At 47.6% G+C, this 27712-nt stretch overlaps 1 protein-coding gene across 2 annotated transcripts; it reads left to right on the top strand.

Annotated features, from left to right (window-relative positions):
* The first annotated feature begins 3112 nt into the window (after positions 1–3112).
* On the top strand, positions 3113–27712 carry CLASRP (CLK4 associating serine/arginine rich protein). Of its 2 annotated transcripts, XM_081922108.1 has the most exons (21): positions 3113–3216; positions 4736–4850; positions 5552–5649; positions 5797–5898; positions 6902–6981; positions 7941–8025; positions 8809–8954; positions 9747–9843; positions 12121–12199; positions 12488–12561; positions 12898–12939; positions 13968–14210; positions 15541–15798; positions 15897–16073; positions 17688–17727; positions 22133–22193; positions 22320–22378; positions 23412–23458; positions 23580–23662; positions 25203–25227; positions 27535–27712. In XM_081922108.1, exons 2-21 carry the CDS (start codon positions 4752–4754, stop codon positions 27575–27577), a joined length of 1938 nt encoding a protein of 645 aa, XP_081778234.1. In that variant the 5' UTR covers positions 3113–3216; positions 4736–4751; the 3' UTR covers positions 27578–27712. The 2 variants fall into 2 exon arrangements, 1 of the variants encoding a protein (XP_081778234.1); XR_014171047.1 differs by lacking the exons at positions 25203–25227; positions 27535–27712 and having other exon boundaries at positions 17688–17731; positions 23580–23615.

The raw sequence follows: 27712 nt of genomic DNA, 5'->3' as shown, positions 1-27712 counted from the left end.
TACAAAGGAATGATGCACAAGGAAAAGAGGGGAGGGGAAGGGGGCGGTGGAAAGAAAAAAAAGCTACCTCAGGAGCCAGTTCTTAAAATGATTGTTTCTGGCTGGGGTGGAAATAGTTCAGTTGGGGCCTGTCACTTGGTGGGCGACAGTTGGGGAGAAGAACCAGCTGCAGTTGGTGCAGAGGTGACAGGACAGCATTGCTTTGATCCCTCTGCTCTGCAGCCCTGTGGTATGGCTGCTGCTGGGTGACTGATAGAATAGAATAGAGTCAGCAGGGATGTTACAGTGGATTAAGATGTATCTCTTTTTCCAGGCTATTGAGGAATTATGACAAAAATGCTCACTGCTGTCTCTTAACTCTGTTTTTTTGGGGGGGAGGGGTTCCTGTGGTGTTACTGTTAAAACTTGATGTTGATTTAAAAAAGAAATTGTGGGTTGTAGCCATCTAAATTCTACTTGGAGTAGACCACTAATGGACCTAAGTCATGTCCATTAATTTCAGTGGTTCTACTCTGAGTATGGCTAACATTGGCACCAACCCTGTGTGTGCAAATTGCTGAAGGACATTTTGGTATTAATCTATAATAAATAGTAAAAAATCAAGGGGATATTGCTGAAATTTTCAGCAGCCACACTCAAAGGTGTACCTAGTTATATGTATAGCTGAGAACGTAATATTGAAGTTCTTTATCTATAGATGTCTGCCTTAGAATATTGTTCATAATGTTACATAGTATGTGGAATAATCCTAGGTGTGCTGTTTGCCAGGTTTGTGCCACGGTATCATATTTTATTTTTATGTGGCTGTCTTTTCGTCTTCCTTCCCACCAAGTGTGTTAGCATCGTATTTTTGTGTAATGCTGATTTTCAATTTAATTATGCTTATGGTCACTTGCTAACTATTCCAGCATCACTGATTTCCTGAGCGTTCTTTTCATCCCACATCCTTCACTGTGGCTGTTTTTTACTCTAGTTCATAAGTTAAGGCTTATTTCGCTTTCCTGAATGGGGCCTATTGCTCCCTTTCTGTCTTTTCAGCTTTTTTAAAGGAGTACATAGAGATAAGACTCCTCTGAAAATGGCAAGCTGTGGCTCAGCTTCCAGAGAGGTAGCCATGGTTTACCGGTAACCTGTTGCAGCAGAAGCAATGAGATCTGTTAGAAATGTAAAAGACTTGCAGGTGTTGTGGCATCATCTTTCATGGGCTAGAGTTCATTAGATCAGGTGCTTGTCATGATGTGGACTCTGACCCAGGAAAGCTTAAGCTTTAATAAAAGTGTTGGTCTCTAAGGTGCCACAAGACTCTTTATTGTTCAGTTGCCTAAAAGCGTCATGGTAGGGCTAGGACTTTCAGAGGACTGTGGTGAATGAGGTTTCTCTTTTTCTCAGGTGAGTCTGAATGGTGATGGGCTGCAGCTTGCATTCAAAAGCTGTTTCAGTTTGTCGTCAGAATTCAAAAGGCACTCGTGCCTCTGCTGAATGCTGAGTGTGTGCTTTTACGTACATGTGCCCTCTTTGCAGGTAGCCAGGTGGCTTTTTAATTGTTTGAGAGCACCTTCTCCTTCACCTACTGAGCTGATTTCAAAAGTCCAAACAGTGTCCCAAAAAGGTGAGGCAGAGTGATCCTCTCCTACCCACAAGTTGGGAAGTACAGAAAGATGGGAAGTGTGTTCTGCTTTTTGTCTTGACAAACAGTCCCGATTCCCTGTGCTTCAGCTAATTGCTTTGAGTTTTGGTAACTGCAGCCTGAATAGAATAGCTTTGCAATGCTCTTGGAATACAGGGTGGCAACTGGAGGTCCATGGGACCACATCTTGACCCTACTTGTTCTACTTTGCCTCCTGATCGCTCGGGAGTACAGAAAAAAGGAGTATAGTGCCTGCAGCAATAGGACTGAAGTGAACCATGGGGAGAGAGTTTGAGGTAGGAATTTGCTACTCCACTTTCTGAAAGAGATGAACTAGTTGCTGACTAGGCTACTAGCTTAGACTGTGCCAAATATTTTGAAGATAGGAGCTCTGTAGATTGTCTTTTTGGTGTCTGTAACTCCTTGGCTTTTTTCCTTTTGAAGGATTTAAACAAGACTGGATTTTATTTATTTTTTAACAAGAGAAGAGCATCACTCAAATACGTTGGCATACAGAAATATTTAAGTCCACATGAGAAGTATGTGTTCCACGGAGAGGAATGGTTCAGGACCATCCATGGGCTCTGCAGTAGCCTTCCCAACCCTTTGGGATTTGCAATCCCGGACATCTGAAAGTCACTAGATTGAGAAGGGTGCTCCAGGGGTTTGCATGCGCTGTCCAAGTGACTTGCATTTGGTGTCCGGTTTTAAATTAGAAACAAGCAACGTTTCTAGGTTTCATGGTGGTTTGGAAATGTTTAGCGAATCTGTATGCTTGTAGAAAGAATACACAGATGAGGACGAGTTTCTGCATAGCCTTTTTCTACATGTAGGGTCCCCATTTGGCTAAAAAGATGCACATATTTTGTAACGTAGGAGTGGCTAATACGCCAGCGATTTTCCTGGAGATGTCAACCTGATAGATGATCTTCTTCTTAGCAGCTTATTTGATTAAATATTTTTGCATATCATACAGGTTTCCGTATAGAAATTTCACCTTCAGATATTAATGTGTGAGATTTTTTTTTCTAAAAAGCTGCCACTCATGTTAAAAATGGCCCTCTTCTAACAATACTTTTGTTCACTATTGTAGTAATGGACCAGAACTAAAACAACCTATTAAAAATAAAGCAGTATGTCACAGAGTTTTTATCCTTGCTGATTAAAATTTGACAGTGCTGATTTATTTTGGGAGTGAGGGAAACTCTCTTTACACAAAGACCCAGGAGACAGAAGGGTATTTTGCCTCAGGAATTGATCACCTTCATGGGCAGTCAATACAAGCCTTGTTAATGACGCCATCCAGTGGAAAGGGGCTTCCCAGTTACAGCCTATTTGCTTGGGTACACAATAACTTGGGTTAAACTGCTGTGCACTCTGTGTCTTTATTCCAACGTGAATATGTTTTATTCTATTTGCGGGTGAACCTGCAGGCAAATGTCTTCCCACAACCATTCTTTACTCATTCTGACTTCACAATTATCTAGGATACTCCTCCTGGATACACAGAGTGTCTTCGATCTCTTCATGGGCTGTGATTAGTGAAAAGAAGAGCATCCATTTTGACATTTCTCAAGTTCCTGCTCTGAGTGAGTATTGGCTTTGCATGTCAAGACTTCCAGCTGCGGTACGATTTGTCAAAGCTCCCTTGACTTCCAACTCTTCCCAGCCATCCACTTTGCTCTTATACCTGCACAGGTTTTCTTTTCAGAGTGTGCTTCTGCTATCCAACTCCTTCCCATCTGAAGGAGGCAAACTTAGAAAAATGATTTGCACAAGGTGAAGCAGGCATCGTTCTCTGAGGTTGGCTGATTCTGCCACACCTTTGCATTGGGGAGGGTTGAATCCACTAATGATGCGCAAGGATGCCATTATTAGTTGCCCCCACCTGAGGCTGCTTGGAAGGAGGCAAGACCAGAGTAGTAACTTGTCTAAGCAACATAATGGGCAGCCTCCTCTCTTGGCGGCCGCCGAGACCATATAGCACCTGTTTTGAAAGGCCTACATTGGCTCCCAGTACGTTTCCGAGCACAATTCAAAGTGTTGGTGCTGACCTTTAAAGCCCTAAATGGCTTCGGTCCAGTATACCTGAAGGAGCGTCTCCCCCTCCATTGTTCTGCCTGGACACTGAGGTCCAGCGCCGAGGGCCTTATGGTGGTTCCCTCATTGCAAGTGAGGTCACAGGGAACCAGGCGGAGGGCCTTCTCGGTAGTGGCGCCCACCCTGTGGAACACCCTCCCATCAGATGTCAAGGAAATAAACAACTATCTGACTTTTAGAAGACATCTGAAGGCAGCCCTGTTTAGGGAAGCTTTTAATGTTTAATAGGTTATTGTATTTTAATGTTCTGTTGGAAACCGCCCAGAGTGGCTGGGGAAGCCCAGCCAGATGGGTGGGGTATAAATTATTATTATTATTATTATTAGTTGGCTTATATGGCTTCACAGGAGGCTTCAATTTATTTTACTGTATTTCTTATGTCACACTCAGTGGCGTAGCGTGGGAGGTGCAGGGGGGGCCGGGCGCAACATCTGGGGGGGTCGCACTCGCAGCTCTCTGCCCCTACCTGGCTCACTCTCTCTCTCTCACTGCAGTGCTGGCTGTGCCAATCCGATCCGAGCTGCCGGGTGGCCGCCCACTGTGGAGGGGCTGGGTGCCAGGCGTGCGGTGCGGAGAGAGAGCGAGGGACTATCTGGGGAAGGGACAGTGCAGCGGCCGCCCAGCGCAGCGCTGAGCGCGGGAGAGAACCACACCAGACCAGCCCAGGCAGCAGCAAGAAGAAGCTGGCAGCGGCGGCAGGTTAGGGGGCACAAATTACTTGCCTTGCCCCAGGTTAGGGGGTGCAAATTACTTGCCTTGCCCCGGGTGCTGACAACCCACGCTACGCCGCTGGTCACACTAGCATGTCCCGACACAATTTTTGGGAGCTGCCGCTTTTCTCCCTGCTGCTTTCAGGTGCTTGATGCATGATGAGATCTTTTAATTCTATTATCAAACTATTACATTTGCTCTGGATGCAACAGATCCTTGGGTACGTGTGTGAGAATGTTGCTTTGTGCAGCTTTGGTGTCATTTTCTCTCCTGTTCTTGCCCTTTTCTCTCTAACAGATTGTAGGCGGGCAGGATGTGGCACGAAGCTCGAAAGCATGAGCGCAAGCTCCGGGGGATGATGGTTGATTACAAGAAGCGAGCCGAGCGCCGGAGAGAGTATTACGAAAAGATAGTGAGTGTCTCCCTCTTTTGCCCTGTTCAGGACTTCCTTCCCTTTTCATCCAGTGTTCCCAATGAGGGAGTTCTCTCTGTCCCGCTCCTTTCTCTCTTCATTCTTGAGAAAGGGAAAGGGAAATCATGGGGAGCAAGTAGCTCTTGAATGGCACCATCTGGCTTCTTCTTAAGATGTGACTCTAAGAATTCTGCCTCTAAGAATTTGTGCTTAGAGCATATGCAGAGGTCACAGGTTCGGTCCCTGCCATCTCCAGGAAGGACTGCGAAAGTCTTCATCTGAAGCCCTGCAAAGGAGAGGTGAGGAGCCTCTGGACCTCAATTTTGGAAACATCTGAAGGCAGCCATGTATAGGGAAGCTTTTTAAGGTTAAACGTTTTACTATGTGTTTATATATGCTGGAAGCCGCCCAGAGTGGCTGGGGCAACCCAGTCAGGTGGGCGGGGGTACAAATAAATTATTATTATTATTATTATTATTATTATTTTATTATTATTTTATTATTATTATTATTATTATTATTATTTATTATGTTACCATAACTGTAACTCCCATCAGCCCCAGGAAGCATGACAAATGGCTAAGGATGATGGGAGTTGTAGTTTTAAGCCACTTCCCTTAAGCATAGACCATACTGTGCCAAGATGAAGCTGCGGTCTGCTTAGGAGTATGACAGCTTGTTGTGTTGTGCTTCTCTTCCAGAAAAAGGATCCCGCCCAGTTCCTCCAGGTCCACGGCCGTGCATGCAAAGTCCACTTAGATTCTGCTGTGGCTCTTGCAGCTGAAAGCCCTGTGAATATGTGAGTAGCTTTCAGCTCTGTGCTGGCAATGTGGAAGGTTTTTCTACTGAAAACGGGTGGGGAGGCTGCCCTTGTCATGCGATTCCTCCCCGAGGGTATTTTGGAAGGACTTCTAACCCCCTTCCCTTGACATCTTGCCCCTTGCAGGATGCCATGGCAGGGGGATACTAACAACATGATTGATCGGTTTGATGTTCGAGCCCACCTGGACTACATCCCCATGTATACTCCTCCGCTGCTAAACCCAATGTAAGGTGTTCATTTGCTTTTTTTATTATTCTGAGATGCATTGCCCCTTGCTTCGGGTCCCCTGATTTGTTTGCACAATGAAATGGTTAATTGGAAGCTGAAAACGAAGAAAAGAGGAGCCTGGATAATTAGGCTTGATGCCTGACTTTATCATCCGGAAGGGGCAAGCGTTAAACGAAATAGTGAGATCTCTTATGTCGGGTAGGTTAAGGCCAGAATTGTCCAGAATCTTTGCACAGTTGGGCTATTAATATACTGCACAGTTGGAGGCAACAGAGCCTTGTTGCTATCCAAGAGAGATTTGAGGGTTTCCTCTGCCAGATCATTGCTGTACTACTTCTGAAGAGGAGGGTGGGCTGGTATTTTGCTATGCAAGGACCCATTTGTCACTTGAAATTCCTGCGAGTCTTCTCCAAGATTGTGCTCCCGTATTATGCAAATGAACATAAAATTATGCAGGCTAATGGGTATTCTCTAACTACTAGTTTTTAACCTTTTTTAAAAAATGGTTGAAAGGATTGAGGTTTCATTATTAGAGTAAAATGCCCTGGTTGTCTTCATATCTAAGTGATGCAAAAAATGTGTGCAGGGATTTCCCTCAGAAACAGCTAAGGAAATGAATGGTTACATGCAGACCTGTATGTTTTTGCTTACGCCTTCATTGAGCATTTTTCCATCCTTTTCACAGTTGGCTTTGTAAGCTAGGGTCCAAAGAACCATGCGATTAATCCTGTGATGCTAAAGGGGTCCCCTTTGACTTCTTTGAACGTGGGGCTGAGGGCCCTTGCTCAGTGGTAGACCATATACTTCACATGCAAAAGGAAACAGCTTCAATCTGTGGGCTAGAAAGGTGTCATTTAAAAAAGAAAAGGACAAAGAATCAACCAGCTTTCAGCAATGGGTTAGGCACCATAACTCAGATTTGTTCCCTCCCCACAAATTGTTGTCATAATGTTTAGCATTCTAATCCCTCTTCCTAAGCCTCTTCCTCTTCCTTCTCCAGTACCCCAGAACAGGAGTCTGATGAGAGGAAATGCAACTACGAAAGGTATAGAGGTTTGGTGCAGAACGACTTCGCTGGCAGTAAGTTCCCTTTGACTTTCTTCCCACTGCTGTATAGGGCAGATGTCAGGAAACAGTAGAGCTTCTGTCCTTAACATTCTAGCTCAGGTGGCAGTTGCTGCTACTGTTTGCCAAGAAGGCTGATAAGTTACACCCCAGATTATTTTGTAGGTTAGTAACCAGGAAGTACAACTGATCTGATTACCTTCTCTTATATCCCTTAAATGGGCAAGATTGAGGGAGGGCTGCAGTATGTCAGACCCATGGCATACTTTAGAGTCCCCCTGATCAGGATATTGCTGCCTCTCTCTCATCCCCTCAATGACAAGATAAGACAGTACTGTCTCCTGCAAATGCTGGGAGGAGCGGCCTCTTCAGCCGGTGGAGGCAATAACTCTAGATGCCAAAAACTCTTTGGTACTCGGTCCAATTCAGGGATGGGGGACCAGCCAGCTGAAGCAACCCCCAGTAAACTGCATCTCTTGCGTAAGGCACATTTGTGAAGACACTCAAACCAGCTTGCCTGAAAGAGATGCAAGCATAGGTGTGTTTGCAGATAGGAACAAATTCTTGCTTGGTGGAAGCTGAGAGTGGAAGGACCACTGTTGTCACTCTTTGCTTCCTAGCTCCTGCTGATACCATCTTGTGTCTCCACCCTAGGGGTGTGGTTTCTTCCTTGAGTGACAGGAAGTTCTGGAGGCAGGCTGAGAAGAAGCATTGCTTGACCAGTTTGGGGAGGCTGGTGGCAGTTCCTCTCCGCAAACACATCTGCTTGTCTTTTGGCTACCAGCTGTGAAATGGGTCTCTTCAGCTACCCTTTTCCCTTCCTAGGCATGTCAGGATTGGAGGGGAGGGGGAGTCAGCAGATGGGGATGGAGGAACAGAGAGTTGTGCTGCCCTCTCAGGCAATCTTCCTTGCGCTAGACCTGTGGAATTTCTGGTCTGCTTCATCTCCATCTCCTCCTCTCTCTCTCCCCCAGTCTCAGAGGAGCAGTGTCTGTATCAGATCTACATTGATGAGCTGTACGGGGGACTCCAGAAGCCCAACGAGGACGAAAAGAAGAAGTGAGTGTATTGGGAACGGCAGGCAAAGGGATGAGTTGAAGCTCGACTGAGTTCAGTCATGGAGTCAGAGCTCATGATCTGGAGCCTTTTGTATGCTTGAGCTGGTTCCTTTCTCCTACCCAGAGGATTAAGGACAGGTTGAATGTGTATGGAACAGGGATGAGGAATCTTTTCAATTCAAGGGCCACATTCTCCTCCGTGCAGAGGATACATGCTAGTGGTGGGTGGAGTCAGGGGAAAAAGTGGGCGGGGCAACAAATGTAGAATTTACCTTTGCACCATAGGCTAGTTTGGGGGCACACCTACTCACATCTCTCTCTCTGCCCTCCATTAGGACAAGAGGCATGAGCAGAGTTCAAGGACACAATCAATCCTGGAAAAACAATTGAAGGGCAAAGCAGGCCAGTGAGGGTTGTAGCCTGAGGAGAGATCCAAGGGCCAGATAAGACACGTGAAGGGCCACATTTCACCCCTGGGCCTGAGGTTTCCCCTTCCTGCTTTGGAATATGACTAGGGCCTTTGTTTTACTCAAAAAACCTTATGAAGCAGTTCCTTCTGAGAAGAAATCCTCAAATTCTTTTTGAATTTCAGTGGCAACGCGAATGTATATTTTTATATTTAGCAGGCCCAGGTATTCCTTTCCCCCTCCTACTTTTGCGTCTTTGAAAGGTTGCAAAGAGGGGTATGGCTTGATGACGGGGCAAGCTTTAGAATCCCAGCGCAGGTGTCTGTGCTGCATACTCCATCCAGCGTGTACTTAATGGGAGGGGTCTGACCAACTAGGTTAGCAGAGAAGAAGGCGTCCATTGGCTACACGTATGAGGACAGCACGGTGGCGGAGCTTGAGAACCCGTCTGAGAAAAGAACAGAGGAGGAAGACTCAGAAGAAGACAGCAACACGGATGAGGATGAAGTTATCCCTGATATTGGTATGTCTCCAAGGCCTTCTGGCGTTTGGGATTGGGCTTTTAGAAAGTTGGGGATGTGACATGTTCCATTGTCCTCTCCCAGTATCCCCAGTCTGCTTCCTGCCTTACGATGTGCTGAACATGATGTTTGCTTCCACCCTTAACCATGTGCAGTAGGTGGTGTTCTGTGGGAGATAGGGACCTGTATTATTTCCCAAGATCTATCTGTTGCCGCATGCATTTTCCCCCACAGCCACACCACCCTCAGCTACTTCTCCCAGAGTTCTCCTGCCACTGAGGATGCGATCCTATGCATACTCACCTGGAAGTAAATTCCATTGAACTCAGTAGGGTTTGCTTCTGAGTAGACAGGTTGATTTGACGATGCAGAATCGCCGTATGGCATTGGCTTGGATAGCTTTATAATAACTAAAATGGTATTACGTTTGTTAGTCGCTTCATGCGCAAAAAAAGAGGCTCAGGGCGACTTTAACAAGGTAAAAATACAAATGGGTAAAATTTAATGCAATTTAAAACTCACAGTGCAAAATATCTAAAATGCTCATCTGATAACATAAAGGGGACAAGTTGTACCCACCCCTCTAAAAGATGAGGCCAGTTTAGTTGCCATAGACCTAAGGGAAGAAAAGGTTCTTAGCCTGGTGCCTGAAAACTGATAATGAAGGCACCAGGTGTGTTTCCATAGGGATTGGACAAATCAGTAGAAGAGAAGTCTCACAGAGAACATTATCCCTAGTTAAATGGAGGTCCTCAGTGTGCAGCTGCCAACTGGCTCCCTTGTGTTGCTTGCAGATGTTGAAGTCGATGTAGATGAGCTGAACCAGGAGCAGGTGGCCGACCTGAACAAGCAGGCAACCACCTATGGGATGGCAGAGGGAGACTTTGTTCGGTAAGATGCCTGTGCTGTCGGGGCTCCTGAGCTTCTCCTCTGCATCATCAGTCAGGCGTTTCCATGGCGCTGGGCTTGTGCAGTAGCTGATGCAGCACCTAGGTTACCCGGGACCTTGCATGGTACCCAGCCTCTTATTTTTAAACACCGTGGGTGACAAGGAGTTGCCTGCAGAGTGTTGCATCCTTCCTCTCTGGCCAGCATGGGAATGCAGCAGGTTGCTTTAGGAAGGTCTGGAGCTCTCTGTCTCTCCTTTACAGGACACTGGTAAAACTCTTTGTAGGCCAGTGACTTCATGGATTTATTTGCAAGGCGGCTGGGTAGTGTCATGGAGCTGAGAAATGGTGCTGAAAAGGGCACCCAACATAATTTAAGGGGTAGACCACCTTCCCCAAGACAGAAGCTTATAAAATTATGAAAGGTTTAGAGAGTGGATATGTAAGCTCACCAGGGACGCGGGTGGCACTGTGGGTTAAACCACAGAGCCTAGGACTTGCCGTTAAGGTCAGCGGTTCGAATCCCCGCAATGGGGTGAGCTCCCGTTGCTCAATCCCTGCTCCTGCCAACCTAGCAGTTTGAAAGCACTTCAAAGTGCAAGTAGATAAATAGGTACCACTCCAGCGGGAAGGTAAACGGCGTTTCCGTGCGCTGCTCTGGTTTGCCAGAAGCAGCTTAGTCATGCTGGCCACATGACCCAGAAACTGTACACCGGCTCCCTCGGCCAATAAAGCGAGATGAGCGCCACGACCCCAGAGTCGGCCATGACTGGACCTAATGGTGTGGGGTCCCTTTACTTTTATGTAAGCTCACCATCACCATGTCCTTCGCTCATAATAGATTTTGGGGTCAGCCAAGAAGCTCTGGCAGTTTGTTCAGGACAGGGGAGAGGAATTTCTTCTGTGAAGGCATAAATAACCTGCAGAATGTGCACCTGCTGGCCGTGCTGAATAACCAATGACTTTGATCGCCAGTGCTGCAGATTATAGCTCTCGTCCGCTCTAGCCCGCCTAGCCAACGGGAGTGGTGGTTCAGAACTACCACACTGGTTACCACTTGCCAAAAGGGATTAGGCGGATTTCTTAAGGAGAGGTCTGTGAGTGGCTGATAGGTAGATGAAACCTTCATATTTAGAGGCAGACTGCCTCTGAATACCAGTTGCTGGGGAACAGCCCAGGGGAGGAGGGCTGTCACCTTTTCAGGTGGTCTAGGTTCTGCTTGAAAGAGTCGCCACCTAGTGTGGTGTAGTGGTTAAGAGTGGTAGACTTTGCATCTCTTCTCCTTCACATGCAGCTGCTGGGTGACCTTGGGCCAGTCACACTTCTCTGAAGTCTCTCAGCCCCACTCACCTCACAGAGTGTTTGTTGTGGGGGAGGAAGGGAAAGGAGAATGTTAGCCGCTTTGAGACTCCTCAGGGTAGTGATAAAGCAGGATATCAAATCCAAACTCCTCTTCTTCTTAAGAGAGGCTATTGCCTTCTCTCTGGGTGGCTGCTGCTGTTGGACTTCAACTTGGTGCCCTTCACGTGTTTTGGGTTACACCTTCCACCAGACCCAGCCACCCATGGCTGATGGCCAGGAAAGGTGGCAATTGTAAACTTAAAACATCTGGATTGGGGAGGCTGACCTAGCTGAGCCTAAGACGTGACCCTGTAGCGCCCTTTTCATGGGGTAAAGATGCTGTGCTGCAGAAACCAAGCAAGCAAACACCTCGTAATTCAGAACTTGCCCCCCTCTTTCTGACGCCACATGCATAAAACGTGTAGATCCATGTTAGCAAGCTTTGGATTGTCAGCTGTAAGCCACATGATACTGGCAGTAGCGTCTTTCCCTTGCAGTCGGGAGTTATTCTGCTGTCTATAATGTCATTGAGGTTATCACAGGGCCAGTTGAGGGGGACAGGTACTAGACGTCTGTGATTAGGGGAACAGCAGCCCTTTCCCCCTTGATTGGGGGGAAGGAATGGGGGAGGAGAGCCTGGTTTTAGCAGTAATGGCTGAGCTACTAACTAGGCCTAAGCTTGCTACTTGCCTTTTGAAACAAAAAAAATTCCTTCCAGTAGCACCTTAAAGACCAACTAAGTTAGTTCTTGGTATGAGCTTTTGAGTTAGACATGAGACCTTGTACCAAACTGAGGGTGTTTTTGCGGGGTGGGGAGCACTGAATGTGTTGGTAGCAGTTGGAATAGCTGCTGCAAAACATTGGAAGGCCTGTGTCCCCCACAAATCTAAGCATCCCTGTCTTTCTCCCACCTGCCCCTTCCTCCCTTTGTTTCTGAAAGGATGTTACGGAAGGACAAGGAGGAAGCAGAAGCCATCAAACATGCCAAAGCCTTGGAGGAGGAGAAAGCCATGTACTCGGTATGGAAAGTTGGGAACCTGGGCAGTTCTAAGAAGCCCTCTCCATCTTGCCTACCTTCATTGCCTTCATCTGTGATTCCCTCTATTTACGACTGACTGGACCAAGAGGTTCCTCTTGGTTAAACAGCGGGGAGAACTTTAGGATCAATTCCTCATGGAAGCATGCTTGGGGTGTGGGTGGGATACCCCCCAAAAAACCAATTTATTCCAGGAAAAACAGAAAATGGGAGCGTTTCTGGGCCTCCCTCTTGGCATGGTGGACTCTCTTGTGACTATCCCTCTTTCCAGGGCCGCCGCTCTCGGAGACAGAGGAGGGAATTCCGAGAGAAGCGTTTGAAAGGAAGGAAAATCAGTCCTCCGAGGTAAGCCTTTTTGAAGATGGGGGCTCAATTCAGCCGCCGTCAAGCCTAGGCATTTCTGTCTCTCCTCAAGAGTTGAGAGTGAGCACCTGAGAATGCTTTGTCCCTCATGGCAGCTCAGGGCCCTGGGTGAGGGCCAAGCAACAAGGGCAGCATGTATGACAGCCTGTGCAGGGAGGAATGAATGCTGAGGCACGGCTGGGGCAAAAATAGGCTGCGCTCCTTGAGTTGGGCTGAAGCATTTGCTGAGAGGTTGGGCTTTTGCAAGTCTCCCGCGATGCTTCTGTGGTTCTAGAACCGGTGCCGGTTTTGTCCTCATTTAATCCCCTATCGTTGCAGTTATGCTCGGAGAGACAGTCCCACCTATGATCCTTACAAACGGTGAGTGGATGCAGCTGCCCCCCAGATGTGCTGGTGGGTGTTTGTACTCTTGGAGTGTCATATACCTGCACACAATGGGCGCACGGTTTCTCTGGTGGGCTTTCTAAAACATGGGCTGTTCCCTGTCAACTAGACAGCCAAAATGCGGTGTTTGCATAGTTTGAGGCACCCTCGCTGCTGTAAAAGGCTGGAAGTGGAACATTGTACAGAGCATAACGTGGAACATTGGGGATATAAAGGCCAGCAAGACATGGACTGAGCACAGTTGCAGCAGATGGCATGGAATTTAGGTTGGATATTCTGCTGCCAGTTCATGTTCCTCCGTAATCCTTGGGTTGGTGAAGAGGAGGTATTCATTCGCATTCAACAAAACATCTGTACAGTGGAACCTCGTGTTACAGACGGGATCCGTTCCGGAGGCCCGTCCGTAACATGGAACTGACACAAGCCAAAGTGCCGCGTTTGTGCATGCGCGCGGTGTGATTTAGTGCTTCTGCACATGCGCAAGCGGTGAAACTTGGAAGTAACCCATTCCGCTAGAGAGAGTTGGGGATCCAGTGTGAGGCAAATAACTCAGAGTTGCCTTGCAGGGGGAAACTCCACGCTGATGGCTTTGTGTTTTGTCCAAGGCGGTTTTGCTCCCCCACTGTTTCATAAGCTGCATTGCACCACAGAGTTTGCTAGCGCTGCACTGAGCCCTGCATCCCGGGGGCTTGGCCCATCCTCTACCACACAGGTGGGGAGAAAGTAGCTGGTAGTCCACTTAATAATGCCTGCTGGTTGCTGGGCCTCTCTCAAAAGGACACTGGGCTAGGTGGGTTTTGGTCTGTTCAGGCGAGATACGTCCACAAGCAAGACTGCATCACCCAGATGGCTTAGTGCAGATCAGGGATGCTCAGCACCCCTGAACACCTGAGTTTTGCATTCCTCAATCTTGTTGGGGTGTCTGGTAAAGAGCAAGTGGAACGCCCAGCTGCTCTGTTCTGCTGCTCGTAACCTGCAGCTGATTATCTGCCTTGATCCGTCAGATCGCCCTCGGAATCCACTTCTGAGTCCCGTTCCCGCTCTCGCTCGCCTTCCCCGGGTCACGAGGAGAAGATCACCTTCATCACCAGCTTCGGGGGTAGTGACGAAGAGGCAGCCGCCGCCGCTGCTGCCGCCGCCGCCGCTCAAACCGCAGGAGCCCCCAGGAAGCCCGCCTCCCTCGGCAAGGCACGCTCCAGCCAAGTGCAGCAGGGCAGCGCTGCGGCAGGTCATAGCGCCTCCTCCCGGTCGGTAACTTTCGTACCTGCCTCGCTTTCCCAAACCTTAAAGCAGAGACCATTCCAGGGTCAAAGGTTGACTTCTTATTTTCTTTCCCATCCTCCCCGACTGCTCAGAACCTTGACCACCAACTTTTGGGAACTGCATTCCCACTGGCCTCTCCTGTGGGCCAATCCCCACAAAGCCAAACTGTTCATTGCAGAGTCTCCCCTGGGAAATGAGGGGAAGTAGAGATTCCCTTCTTCCTGTGGAATGCTGGGAGACCTAAGGGTGGTTGGTCAAAGGGATGTTAAGGTGGGCGGGCTCAGCCATGGTTTGTATCAGGGGGAGAATATGGGGCTGGGGTTTTTCTTTCTGGCTCATCTTGTATCTCTCCAACGAGAGCAGCAGTAGCTGCTGTTGTTTCACTGAAGGAAGCAGGAAGGTTAGAGACCCTGTGTGGCTGCCTTGAGTTAAAATGGGCCCTGTGGTACTTTTTGGTTGGGGGATCCCAGAGCCCTGGGTTGCTGGTTTACTGCAAGTTGAAACATAAAATTTTGTAAACAGGCAAAATTGAATACTGCAAAAGGATACGGTGGTTAACTTGTAGTCTGTGTCCCATAAGATTGCAGGTGCGGAAATGGTTTTAAAGGTTGGGGAGAAAGGATCTAGGTCACCTTTCTCCCTGCCACACCAGTTTCCAACAGGAAGGGAATTTTTTTTTAAGTCTGAAGTGGTATATCCAAGGTCAATATGAGAACTAGACCATAGCTTTGGTATTAGAACAGTGAAATCACTAACTGCTAGCTTGGGGACTTAACCGGCAAAACCACAATTGCATATTGGAAGCATTCGTTCAGTCTTTCACTGCTCAAAGATTTGGGAGGCTGCAAGAATCAGTACAGTTTAGTCAATGGCCCACCCCCCCAGTCTCTCCCTCTGAATCTGTTTCCATGCAGAACTTTTCCAATGAAAGCTTTTTTCCATTTGTGGAGAGGTAAAAGTTGGCATGATCAGGAATGGAATGGATGCCGAGCCGCAGCGAGTTTACAGTGAGATCTGGCAGTAACCCAGCATCCCACAGGGTCTCCCAAACCCTTCCTGCTCCTCTGGTGTGCTCTGTTTGCTGCAGAGCAAAGAGAGGAAGTTGAAGATGTGAATGTTTTGAGCTCTGGCACTGTAGTTGCTAATTGGGAAGCTTCTGTCTCTACTTGCGGACCCGTCGGCAGGGCTGGGTCTTGGCCTCCTGGGGTGTCCTCCCGCACCTTCTCGTCTTCCCCGCCCCCCTCGACTTTCCCCGCACCTGCCGATCTGCCTGCGCCGTGTGAATATCCAGCGCCGTGACTCTCCTCTTTCCAGGCGACGCTCCACCTCCTCCTCTTCCTCCTCCACGTCGTCGACGTCCTCGTCTTCAAGCTCGCGCTCCAGCTCACGGTCTCACCGGGCCGGCGGTTATCACAGAGCTAGCCGCTACGGCCGCTCGCGCAGCCACAGGTACTCCCGGTCCAGAAGCAGAACGAGGCGCTATTCGGCGGGAGGCTCGCGGGATGGCCGGCGCCACTCCAGATCTCGCTCCCCCGAGCGGGGCTGGCGATACGGCTCCCGCCGCAGGTCCAGGTGAGTCGGAGGAGCTCCTGGTATTTTTTTCGTGGGGTGGGTGGAAGAGAGAGAGAAATCGATCCCCAACAACATACTTCTTCTTCTCTCATCCCTAGAAGCCATTCCCGGTCTGGAGAACGCTACCGGTGGAGCAGCGGCAGGGGGGGGAGGCACTGGAGCAGCAGCAGCCGCAGCGACAGCGAGTCACGGAGCCGCAGCCGGTCAGCATCTCCAGCCAGAGAGAAACTGCTGAGGCCTGTGGCTTCCCCGGCTGTAGGGGAGAAACTGAAAAAGTGAGCAAGGGGCGCACACTGGTTTGATTGGAGTACAGGGTCAGGGTTTTTTTAAAAAAAAAGATATTTATTAAAAATTTTAGAGGTACAAAAAGAGAAAACAAAAAACATCATTTTAAACAAAAATAAGATAGAATACAAAAAAAAAGAAAGAACAGAGAATTAAAATCCATTAAGCAAAAAAGAAAAAAACAAGAAAAAATACAACAAATCTCCCCATTACTTATCTTTCATTAGCTTATTTCCCTGACCTCCTCACACCTCCCTTTTTTGTATTCCAGGTCAATTATCCGTTTCAGCAAATCCTTTCCCTCTTTTCAAATTTTTGTCCTGTAATTTATCTTGATATTAACACAACTTTACTTTCCCTCCTTTCCCCAATTAGCAGTCTGTTTTTTTCCTAAATCTTTGTAACATTTCTGCTAAAATCACATAAATTCATTCCAACATCATTCTAACATTCAGGAGTACAGGGTCAGGTTTAAGGCATAGCTGTCAACGTTTTCCTTTTTTTAAAGGGAAATTCCCTTATTCCAAATAGGATTCCTCGCAAGGAAAGGGAAAAGTTGACAGGTATGGTTTAAGGTGCTGGTTTTGACCTTTAAAGTCCTATGCGGTCTAGGACCCTCGTACCTACGGGACCGCCTCTCCTGGTATGCCCCGCGGAGGACTTTACGGTCTGCAAATAACAACACTTTGGAGGTCCCGAGCCACAAGGAGGTTAGATTGGTCTCAACTAGGGCCAGGGCCTTTTCAGTACTGGCCCCAACTTGGTGGAACGCTCTGTTGCAAGAGAGCAGGGCCCTGTGGGATTTGACAGAGCTGTTCTTCCTGGCCTTTGGCTTGGGCTCAGTCTGACCCTTATGTTTCCCTCCCCTTATGGTTTTGATTTATGGGCTACTACTAAAATGAGGCTGCATTTTAAATTGTATTTTAACCCGTATTTTAATTAACTGGTGTGCTTTTTCCTATTACGTTTTATTGTAATTTTAATGGTGTTAGCCGCCCTGCGCCCAGTTCTGGCCGGGGAGGGCAGGGTATAAATAAAAAAATATATATTAGTATTATTATTATTTAGATTTAATGTTTGTAGCCTGCTTTTTCCTACAACAACTGTTGAGCCCAGGGTGGCTCGCAAAAGAATCGCAATAGCTTCGGCAAGCAACAAACATTGCAGTCACTCCTGTATCAAGCGCAATAGTATATCAACCTGGAATAGGAACCCCTCTAGGAGAAGGAAGACCCTGATCTGAAACCTGCGCTGCCTTGTGGGATATTTTCAGGAGAAGGAAAGGCTAAGGAGGAAACCCTACACAAATCCAGAGTGGGGTCCCTAAGGCGGTTGGATGGTGCCATGCATGCCTCCTTCCAGCAACTCCTGCGAGCCAAGCAGGTTTCTGCTCAGGGGGCCACAGTGGCTAATAAAATCTGGGAATAGAAATAGCAGCCTCTGCAGCAAAAGGTGCTCCTTTAGCAGCAGGTGCATCTGAGCATCTTTTTGTCTGTACTGGCTTGACGTTCATACCCCTTCCTGTCCCAGAGTGGGCACCCGTCTTTCTTCTGCGGCTGTAACAAATATAACCTGTTTATCTTCTCTCCCTCCATTTTCTCCAGGGCTGAAACTGCCGGTGGTAAAGAGACAGGAGCTGCCAAAGTCAGTAAGAATTTAAACCTCACCTCTTAATTTCCATCACTGCAGAAAAAAGACGCAGGGAAACAATAGAGATGCGGGGGGGGGGAAGTGTTGTTGCTTTTTAGAGTTTGGATGGCCACACTTGACTGATTGAGACGTGGTCAGAAATGTAGCTCTTGAGCACCTCCTTAGGGTGCTACCAAACCAGGAAGCCGTTTTTAAAATTTGGACCTTGTCAGGCTAGTGCTGAGGGGGTTGGGTCTCCAGGGAAGTTTGTGTTAACGTTGGGGTTTAACTTTTTGGTATTGCCAAAGGGGGTGGGTGGGTAGCTGCTTTGGAGGGGGGTTTCCTGACCTGGTCTAGAATCTAATACCAGGGGTTGTCTCTTTGGGAGGGTCAGAGTTTGTCCCTCTCTCTCTCTCTTTCTCTCTCACAGACTGTGTGTGTGTGTGTGTGTGTGTGTGTGTGTGTGTGTGTGCATGGTTTACCTGTTAACTTGGATTTCTCTCTCTTGTTGACACTTGTACATTAGCCTGCCCTTTTGCACTGACCCTGCCATGCAGCCCTGGCTTCTGGTGGTTTCCTCTGTTGGGACCAAAACCAGATCTTGCTTCTCCGGGAAGCCTTTTCCTTCCGTGTTTTATGGCTCCGTTTCCCTGAAATGCCCTGCCTGTTCCCACCCCACCGCATGGGAAATAGGTGTGCATATAAAGAAACATGGCAGTGCTGCTGAGCTGTCTTCCTACCCAACCGTGAGCCCGTTGGGAAAGCATCTGTCATGGGAAAGCTGAGTGGAGTTGTGTCTTGGGCCAGTCTCGATGCATCCTTGCCCCTGGCGGTTGGGGCGGTTTAGGACTATGGTTAGATTTACTCCTCCTCCTCCATTTATTAAATTCCTCATACCCTGCCTTTCTTTGGTGGGCTCAAGGTAGCTAACAGTATATTAAAACAACAAAAGTTTCAGAAACCATTTAGGAGAAATAATAACCAAAGCAGCAATAAAATATTGAAAAATAGAGGAAAAAGTTGAAAAAGCAACAGCTGTCACATGCCCTTTCCCCACACAACAGCATCCAAAACTGTTTCCCCCCCAAGCCAGGCCTTAAAACTGATGTTAGGGATTGCCAACAGCGTGCCCTCCAGATGTTTGATTCGTCTTGAGTCTTGGGTAGATTTCTGTGGACTATCTTGGAGTAATGCCTCCTGATCCTTGGTTCAGAATCCAAGGAGTGACCTGAAAGTGTCGGCAGCCTCTGGCACAACCAAGGGCTTCTTTTTGATCTGGGTTAAGAGAAACACATAGACAGTATCCCCCACTCTTAATACAAGTATCTGAGTGGGCATTCTGTCCCAGAGAGAGCCACTGGGAGCTGTGAGTGGCCCCAGTGTGAGCATTTCTGACATCTCATGGAATTCCCTGAGCATTTAAACAACGGGGTATGGTGTCAGCAAGACAGATTTGAGGTATGGATGGTGGCGTTTGTGTGCGCAGGAGGTTTTTAGCCCTAGCTCAAGCCACTGCATGACTGATGGGAGTTTTCAACAGCACTACGTTTGTTATCTCAGTTACGGTGTCCGATTGCTCCCTCAAGAATTGTGCTTCAAATCTCCTAGAAATGACTCCTGCCTGCTTTTGGGGTCCGTGGCAGAGCACAGCCACCCCTGCTCAAACCTTGTTTGCTTTCAACTCTTAAGGCATGAAAAGTTGGTAAAGAGCTTTAAAAAATCAATGCGGAAAACCGCAGGTTCACCTTCCAGAGAGATTGGTTATCCGAGCAGGCAGCTGAGCCATTGGGGGGGGGGGGGCGGATTGTCTGTGAAATTTGATCTTGCTTGGGCTGGAGCCTAAAGCAAAGGAAGCTATTTGCTAGCCGATTTCCTTGTTGGAATTTGTAGAGGGGGAAACTACTTGTAGATCTGAACGATGCTTGCAGCTCTTCAGAAGCTCAAGGAAGGAAGCAAAACCTTTTGATTTTAGGGCATAGTTTAACAAATCTTCTGTTTCTTTCCCCGTCTCTCAAAGTGTAAAGCCAGGTCTCCCAAGGCATATTGCAAATGTGGCTTTCTTGTCTTTTCACAGCTTATTTAACTCTTCTAGTTCAAGTTTTCTTTGTTTTAAACTGGGCTTAGTTTATAGATGATAGATAGATAGATAGATAGATAGATAGATAGATAGATAGATAGATAATACTTTATTCGGCTATAAGCCCACAAGGTAAAACCAATCAATAAATAAAATAACATTTTACATTCTAAAATACCAACTAAAATATTTCAACGCATAATCTTCACATTACATACAATCTCTAGATGTACCGTATTGTGGCCTTGAATATAAAGATGGTGCATAGAGTTTACTAGATTTTTAATAGTCATGCAGCATTCCATGAAGTCTTTTATATGAAAGAACTGAATTCAGGAATCTGGCAACTTGTAATGTTCTATAAGAGTCAATGTCCTGGAGTAGATAGGCTAGATGTAATTCAGGTGGTTTAGCAACAGTTTCCAAAATGATTGAACTCAGAATCCTTGATCGGGGAACAATATATAAAGGACAATTAAACAAGATATGATAAAGGGATTCTATTGATTTGTTGTCACATGCGCATAAAACAGAGGTTTTACCGTTAGAAAATCTATTGCTCAGCACATTTGAGGGGAACACATTAGTTCAGAGGGCTTAGTTCAGAGAGTGCCCTTGGGCTAGTTTTCTTTACGCCTGGGCATGTCTTTGAGAAGTAGTGGTAGCGGTTGGAATTGATGCTCACAGGTGGACACACATGTCCCTACTTTGGCATGGAAAATAGAAATGTGAGGGGTGGGAGTCCAGTGAAGGGCTGCTTATCCTGGCAGGTGGGGGTGCAGGTGATGGCCCCATAGTCCACGTTCTTCAAACAGTGCAGATGTATGGGAACCTCATCATGAGAGCCATCCCATCATGGGTGACAGCAGAGGACTGGCTGAGCCAAAGTGGGGATCCTTGCTCATTGACTGCAGCACCCAGCCGCGACTTGCATGTGTGCATTTGGACCCTGAGGCAGAACTCTCCCATCTCCCAGTGAGATTTTCTCCCAACAGTATTTTCCCGGTGAAGACAGTTAACACATTTGGTTGAGAGTCACCAAGAGGTTTCAGGTTCTGAAAGGCTAAACTTCAGACACTTAATGAGGTGTTGGGTGGGGTGGGGCTTGTTTGCTTGTGTCTGGTGTTTTAGCAATCATGAGTGCTAGGACTTTGGCTTTTCTTCTTCTTTTTAGATGGAAAGGTGGGGTTCTCAGGGCTTTCAGTTGGGGTGGGGTAATGCATACCAGTGACCACAGAAGCGCCACAAGCAGCTCGCACAGAGGATGTTGGGAACCCCCGTGTTCTCTTGAGGATTAACCCAGCCATAGGAAGGACTGGAGGAGAAGCAGATGGAAGACCCCCTTTGCAAAGAACCCTTCAAAAGTTATTGGCCTTAACATTTTTACTGGCTGCCTATGAGATGCAATATTCAGCTCTCCGGCCTGCCCTTTTCAAGGCCATTGCGTACCAGCAAACATTATCCATTGACTTGGATGTCCAGTCGCCGTGACTGTCTGCTTAACAAGCTTGTTGGGGTTGGAGTGGATTTCAGTACCCTGCCAATGTGTGTTAAGTTGATTCCTTGCCTCTTCCCTACTGCCACCTCCTTGGGAATGGCCCAGTCTAGTTTGCCAGGGACTGTTTTCCCTTCCCGCAGGCTTCAGCTTCCTTTTCTGCACCTGAAATGCTCCTTTTAAAACTACCGTATTTTTCGCTCTATAAGACGCACCTTTCCCCTCCTAAAAAGTAAGGGGAAATGTGTGTGCGTCTTATGGAGCGAATGCAGGCTACGCAGCGATCCCTCTTGCTCTCCTGGCTTCAGGGATAGCCACGTAAAGCCTCTTGAGCCCAGTGGGAGCGCTCCTGCCTCTTTGCTCAAGAGGCTTTGCGTTGCCTTCTTGTTTTTTGTTTTCCTCCTCTAAAAACTAGGTGCGTCTTATGGTCGGGTGCGTCTTACAGAGCGAAAAATCCGGTAATCCTCTTCAGTTGAAAGCGCCTGGCTCCTGATCATTATAGGCAGGAGTCCATAGGCCTCAGTTGGCTCTCCTACTATATACCCTGGGGAGATGGCCTCCCTCTTCTTGCTGGGGGAAGCATAGCCCCCTTGAGCAGGGTGTGCTGCTAGGGAGTCCCCTGGAACTCAACCTACTCTTCCTTCCTTGAAAGTGGGACTCTGGTTCATGGCTGTCTTGAAGTCTCTCTTTTCCTCCCTCCAGATGTTGTGTGACACTGCAGAAATAGGGTCCCTCCGCCAAGGCCCTTTTCTCCCCATGTATGCCTTCTCTCAGACTCGTTTGACTGTGAGTTCAGGCCAAGGCGGGGGCAACGTCTTAACACCTTTCTGTTTGCCTTCCGCTTGTAGCCAAAGCTGACCCCACAGGAGAAGCTGAAGCTGCGTATGCAAAAGGCGCTTAACCGGCAGTGTAAGCATCTGGGCTGCAGGGGGCTGGCTGGGGTGGTGAGAGGGTGGGCGGGCAACACAGGGGAGCCATCTCCTTCTTTTGACCTGTTTGTTGCACGCGCTCATATTCCCCACTCTGCCTCTTCAGTCAAAGCAGATAAAAAGGCCGCCCAGGAGAAGATGATGCAACAGGAACACGAAAGACAGGTAACTGGCAGGCGCACCGAATTCTGCGGTCTGAAAAGCCCCATTCTGCAAGTGGAATAAACTTAAAATGGAGCTGGAGCAGACAAATGCTAACTGGGATGCATAAAAAATATTTATGTACTGCTGTTCATGAGAAGAAATCTCAGAGCAGTTTGCAACAGTTGTGCATAAAACCATACAACAAAAACCATATAAAAATTTACAAGTCAGAAGGCAGCTGGCTATTATGGAAGGAGGCATTTTTAATTGTCTGCAGAAACCTGATGGATTAGAAAAGTTTTCAGCAGGCATTTAAAAGTTGAAATCCCTGCTGAACCTCTATCGGCAGAGTGTTCCGGAGGACCAGGCCGATGACATGAAAGGCTGTTTCCCGTTGTTGTCTAATAAACCTTGCCAGCTCAGTCAGTAGAGCATGAGATTCTTAATCTCAAGGTTGTGGGTTCGAGTCTTACGTTGGTCAAAAGGTTTCCTGTATTGCAAGGCCTTGGGTTAGATGACCCTCATGGTCCCTTTCAACTCTATAATTCTAAGACAAGGTTGCAACACTAAAGGCAGGGTTCATATACAGTGCTGTGCCCTGCTTTCTTCCAACCATGGTTTCTTCAGCAAAAACTACAAGTTGTCTCACAGATGGACAAGCAAGCCACAGCTTATTTCTTTGGTTTCACTTATTGTCCAACAGCTCTTGCCTTGCACCTTTGTAACTTGGCGAGTTGGCCAAACAAACCATGGTTACACCAGACTGCTGAGGTTCGGACATAGTGCCAAACCATACTTAAAAGCAAGCCAACAGAAAAAAGCATGACTTCGCATTGTGGTCTGTTGCTACGATAGTCTACTGGGCTGGGTGTTTGGATGTTCAAACGATCCATAGCGAGGCGAAGCAAACCATGGCTCTCAAGGATGCAGATTTTTATTCCACTTGCAGAATTACCATTTTCTCACTGCGTTTGCCAAGTTTGCCCTTGGCTTGTCTGCCTTGCGTGGTGTTCACCCTTCGGCTGACTGGCATGTGCTATCTCGTCTCTTCCAGGAGCGGGAAGACGAGTTGCGTGCCATGGCTAGGAAGATCCGGATGAAGTAATGTCTTTTGGGGTTTCCTTGTCCCTCCTGGCACGGAGCAGTGGGGGAGCGTGGGGGGGGGGGAGAGGGAGTGGCTTAGTTGCCTGCCTGCTAAATCTGCAGCATTTTTTCTTGGCAGGGAGCGCGAGCGCCGGGAGAAGGAACGAGAGGAGTGGGAGCGGCAGTACAGCCGGCAGAGTCGGTCTCCTTCCCCACGTTACAGTGAGTGGCCATGGGGCTGTTGTGAAACACTGGAGAAAAAATCATTATTTTGGGGGTCGGACTTTGACAGTGAGGTCCCTACGGAGATAAAAGAACTTCACCCAGACAAGTAGAGAGGTTCTGGCCAAAACATTCATACCTCTTGAGTACAGTGGTCCCTTGGTTCTCAAACGCCTTGGCACTCAAACAACTCAGAACCCAAACACTGCAAACCTGGAAGTGAGTGTTCTGGTTTGCAAATGTGTTTCGGAAGCCGAACATGCTCCGTTTTGAGTGTTACGCTTCCGTTTTGAGTGTTATGCTGAGGTCTGTCTGTTTTTGCTATTTATTTTGCGTTCTTGCGGTTCTTTTTGTGTGTGTGACTATATAGAACCCCAGGGGACGCAAGTGGCACTATGGGTTAAACCACAGAGCCTACGACTTGCTGATCAGAAGGTCGGTGGTTCGAATCCCCACAACGGGGTGAGCTCCCATTGGTCGGTCCCTGCTCCTGCCAACCTAGCAGTTTGAAAGCATGTCAAAGTGCAAGTAGAGAAATAGGTACCGCTCTGGCGGGAAGGTAAACGGCATTTTCGTGCGCTGCTCTGGTTCGCCAGAAGCGGCTTAGTCCTGCTGGCCACATGACCCAGAAGATGAGCGCTGCAACCCCAGAGTCGGTCACCACTGGACCTGATGTTCAGGGGTCCCTTTACCTTTTTATATGGAACCCAGTTCAGCTACTGATTGATGGATTGTGTGACTGCAATACATTGTTTATTGCTTTCATTTTATGGATCAATGGTCTCATTAGATAGTAAAATTCACACTAAATTGCAGTTTTAGGGGGTTCTTTTAAAAAGTTTGAAATGGATTAATCCATTTTGCATTACTTTCTATGGGAAAGTGCACCTTGGTTTTGGAACGGACTTCCAGAACGGATAAATTTAAGAACCAAGGTACCACTATACTTCACTGCTTGCAGATTGACTCTTACTTAAAAACACACACACAACTATCGTAGAATTGTAGAGTTAGGGTCATCTAGTCCAACCCCCTGCAATAAAAGCATCTCAACTAAAGCATCCATGACAGATGGGCCATTCAACCTCTGCTCTGACACTGGGGTGGTTGGTATGCGGTAACATTGGATTAGAACATTAATTCCACCCTTGTAAAAATTTAGGTGTGACTGTTAGCAAGAGAATTAGGTTTTCCCCCATAGCTGATTCATCCCCGACTTGCTTTTCTGCCGGCTTTGGGATCCTGAAAGAAGGCAGCAAATATTCCTGCCAGATGGTTTGCCAAACCTCTGTTTGCAGGAGTTCCATAGAGCAGGGACTGTCCTACAACAAGAGGCTTTGTCCCTTGTCAAGGCTGACCGAACCTCAGGGGCATCAGAGGGTCTCCGTGATTTTTCTGCTCCTTAATGGCTCAAGGTTTACACCCTTTCCTTCCTCCACTGCCCTTGCTAAGAGATTAACAGGTTTAGCCTAGATAGGCAAACGCGGAGAGTTCCGGAAATGTAATTTGGAGGTTCTTGACTTTCCCGTTTGTCTTGCAGGTCGAGACTACAGTTCTTCGAGGAGGTAAATTTTGCTTTTGCTTATCGACTCTAGTGGAGAAAGGGAGATAGAAGCAGGCCTCTCACTGAGCTGATAAGACGGAGCCGGGGTTGGAGAGATAACGGGTGCCTTTCAGAACCTGCATTTCTTCCTCTGAAATATTTAAATGGTTTGAACTTGAGGCCAGCCTGATCCCTTTCAGGCTGCAGATGTTCTCCAGCCACTGTAACAGTTTGCAAAGGGTCCTTTGGCACCTTCAAGTCTTCTTCGATTTGCTAAGGCATGAGCAATATGCTTCCTATGTTCATGGGCACAAGCCTACTTTGTTAGGTGCAGGAAATGAAATCTCAAGTTCGCAGGGTGCGTGTGTGTATATATTATTTATTTGTTATTATTTATTTAATTTATACACTGCCCCATACCCAGAAGTCTCAGGGTGGTCCACGGAACTATATACAGTGGTACCTCGCAAGACGAATGCCTCGCTAGACAAAAAACGTGCAAGACGAAAGGGTTTGTCCTTTTCTTAGTTGCTTCGCAAGACGATTTTCCCTATGGGCTTGCTTCACAAGACGAAAACGTCTTGCGAGTTTGCTTCCTTTTTCTTAAAGCTGTTAATACCCAGCGATTCCGCGCTCCGCAAGATGAAAAAATCGCAAGATGACACAACTCGCGGAACGAATTAATTTCGTCTTGCGAGGCACCACTGTATGTATAGTTGTGCTTGCTTGCGTTTGCTCACACATACACACCCATGTGTGTGCTTCATTTCAAAGGAGAAAAATGCAAGGCAGGAGCTGAATGGCAGTGAGATGCAAAAAGTAAGAGTTTGTGGTCATTCGGTCCGAGCTTTCAGATGCATGTTCTGCATTGTCTTTTAGCAGTTTCTCCTGCCCTTCCTCCCAAAGGAGCCTGGGGTAGTAAACAACAAAACATAAAAAACAATGCAAAGGATTTTTTTAAAAAACGGCAGAATATTTTCCCAGCTAAATAATTTTCAGAGTTGCCAAGAATAATATATCTCAGCCAACAAGCGTCTGGGTGAACAGCAATGTTTATAAATTCTGCCTAAATATTAATAACGAAGGAAGCAAGTAGGCACGAGGAGCCTCTGCAAGTGGCAGAGAGGTGATAACTTATTTCAGCATTGCTGGGATGATTGTGTCCACATCTGTCAGGGGACAGGAAGCCATTATCTTGATTAAGACCCAAGTGACTAGTTCTGAACTTATGACTTGTCATTAAGTGCCCTTGAAGTCTCTTTGTACAAGTAACATGGTTAAGTACATGGGATAGTGGGATGTACTTTGCCCTGCTTCCAAGCAGCTTGGTGCATTGCAGTATTAGGCCTTCTGATTTTCTTCCTTCCACAAAAACCCTATAAAATGCAGCTGACACAGAGGAAGACTTTCCCTAGGCCAGCCACTGTGGGCTTTGTGGCTCAGCAATTAAAAGTGCTCAACCACTTCCACATATCAAGTTCAATGTTATCTGCGTTGTGTTGGCTCTGGCTAGTGCTTGCTTAACAGAGCGATCATCTACCACCAACGGGAGTTGTGACTTTGTGGGACTCTTACTACCGTATTTTTTGCTCCATAAGACGCACCTTTTCCCTCCTAAAAAGTAAGGGGAAGTGTGTGTCTGTCTTATGGAGCGAATGCAGGTGGCTCTGCTTGACGCTCCCTTTAAAAAGCCATGTGGAGTGTGTGTGCGGCTCTTGGGGGATGTTCTCCGAGGAGGGGGAAGGGCAGCCTGTCAGTCCCTTCTCCCTCCTCAGGGAAAAGCCCCCAATAGCCGCACACATGCTCCATGCGGCTCTTTAAAGAGCGTGCGGCGCTTGTTGGCTTTTCTGGGAGGTGGGGGAAGGGACACAGGGCAGCCCATCAGTCCCTTCTCCCTCCTCGGGAAAAGCCCCCAAGAGCTGCACACATGCTCCGCGTGGCTCTTAAAAGGGAGCACGCTCTTGGGGGCTTTTCTGGGAGGTGGGGGAAGGGACTGAGGGGCTGCCCTGCTGGCCTTTGCGGGAGGTGTGTGCGGCTCTTGGGGGCTTTTCCCCAAGGAGGGAGAAGGGCAGCCTGTCAGTGACGAGCGGTCCTTCTCTCTCCTTGGGGAAAAGCCTGCAAGCGCTGCACACACGCTCCACGCGGCTCGTGAAAGGGAGCGCTGAGCAGAGCCTGGGATGCATACAGGCTCTGCTCAGCGCTCCCTTTAAAGAATATATTTTTCTTGCATTCCCCCTCTAAAAACTAGGTGCGTCTTATGGAGTGAAAAATACGGTATATAGGTTTCTCTTTTAAGTTCTCATGTGACCTGTTCTTCTGCCTCCTACAGGCATTCGCGGTCCCGATCTCGGAGCCCTCATTACCGCCACTAGAAGCTGTTCCTGGTTCAGTTCCATGCTGCCTGCCTCCCGCCCAGCTGGTTCACCAGGCCTCATGTAATCCTGTAATAACGCTGTACATTGCTGGTTTTTGTTTCTATGCTGTCTAAATAAATACATAAATAAAAA

Source organism: Podarcis melisellensis (genome assembly GCF_964234715.1).
Source record: "Podarcis melisellensis genome assembly, chromosome: 8".
Lineage (NCBI taxonomy): Eukaryota > Metazoa > Chordata > Lepidosauria > Squamata > Lacertidae > Podarcis > Podarcis melisellensis.
Note: the sequence above shows the minus strand (reverse complement) of the source record. Positions and strands in the feature narration are given on the sequence as shown.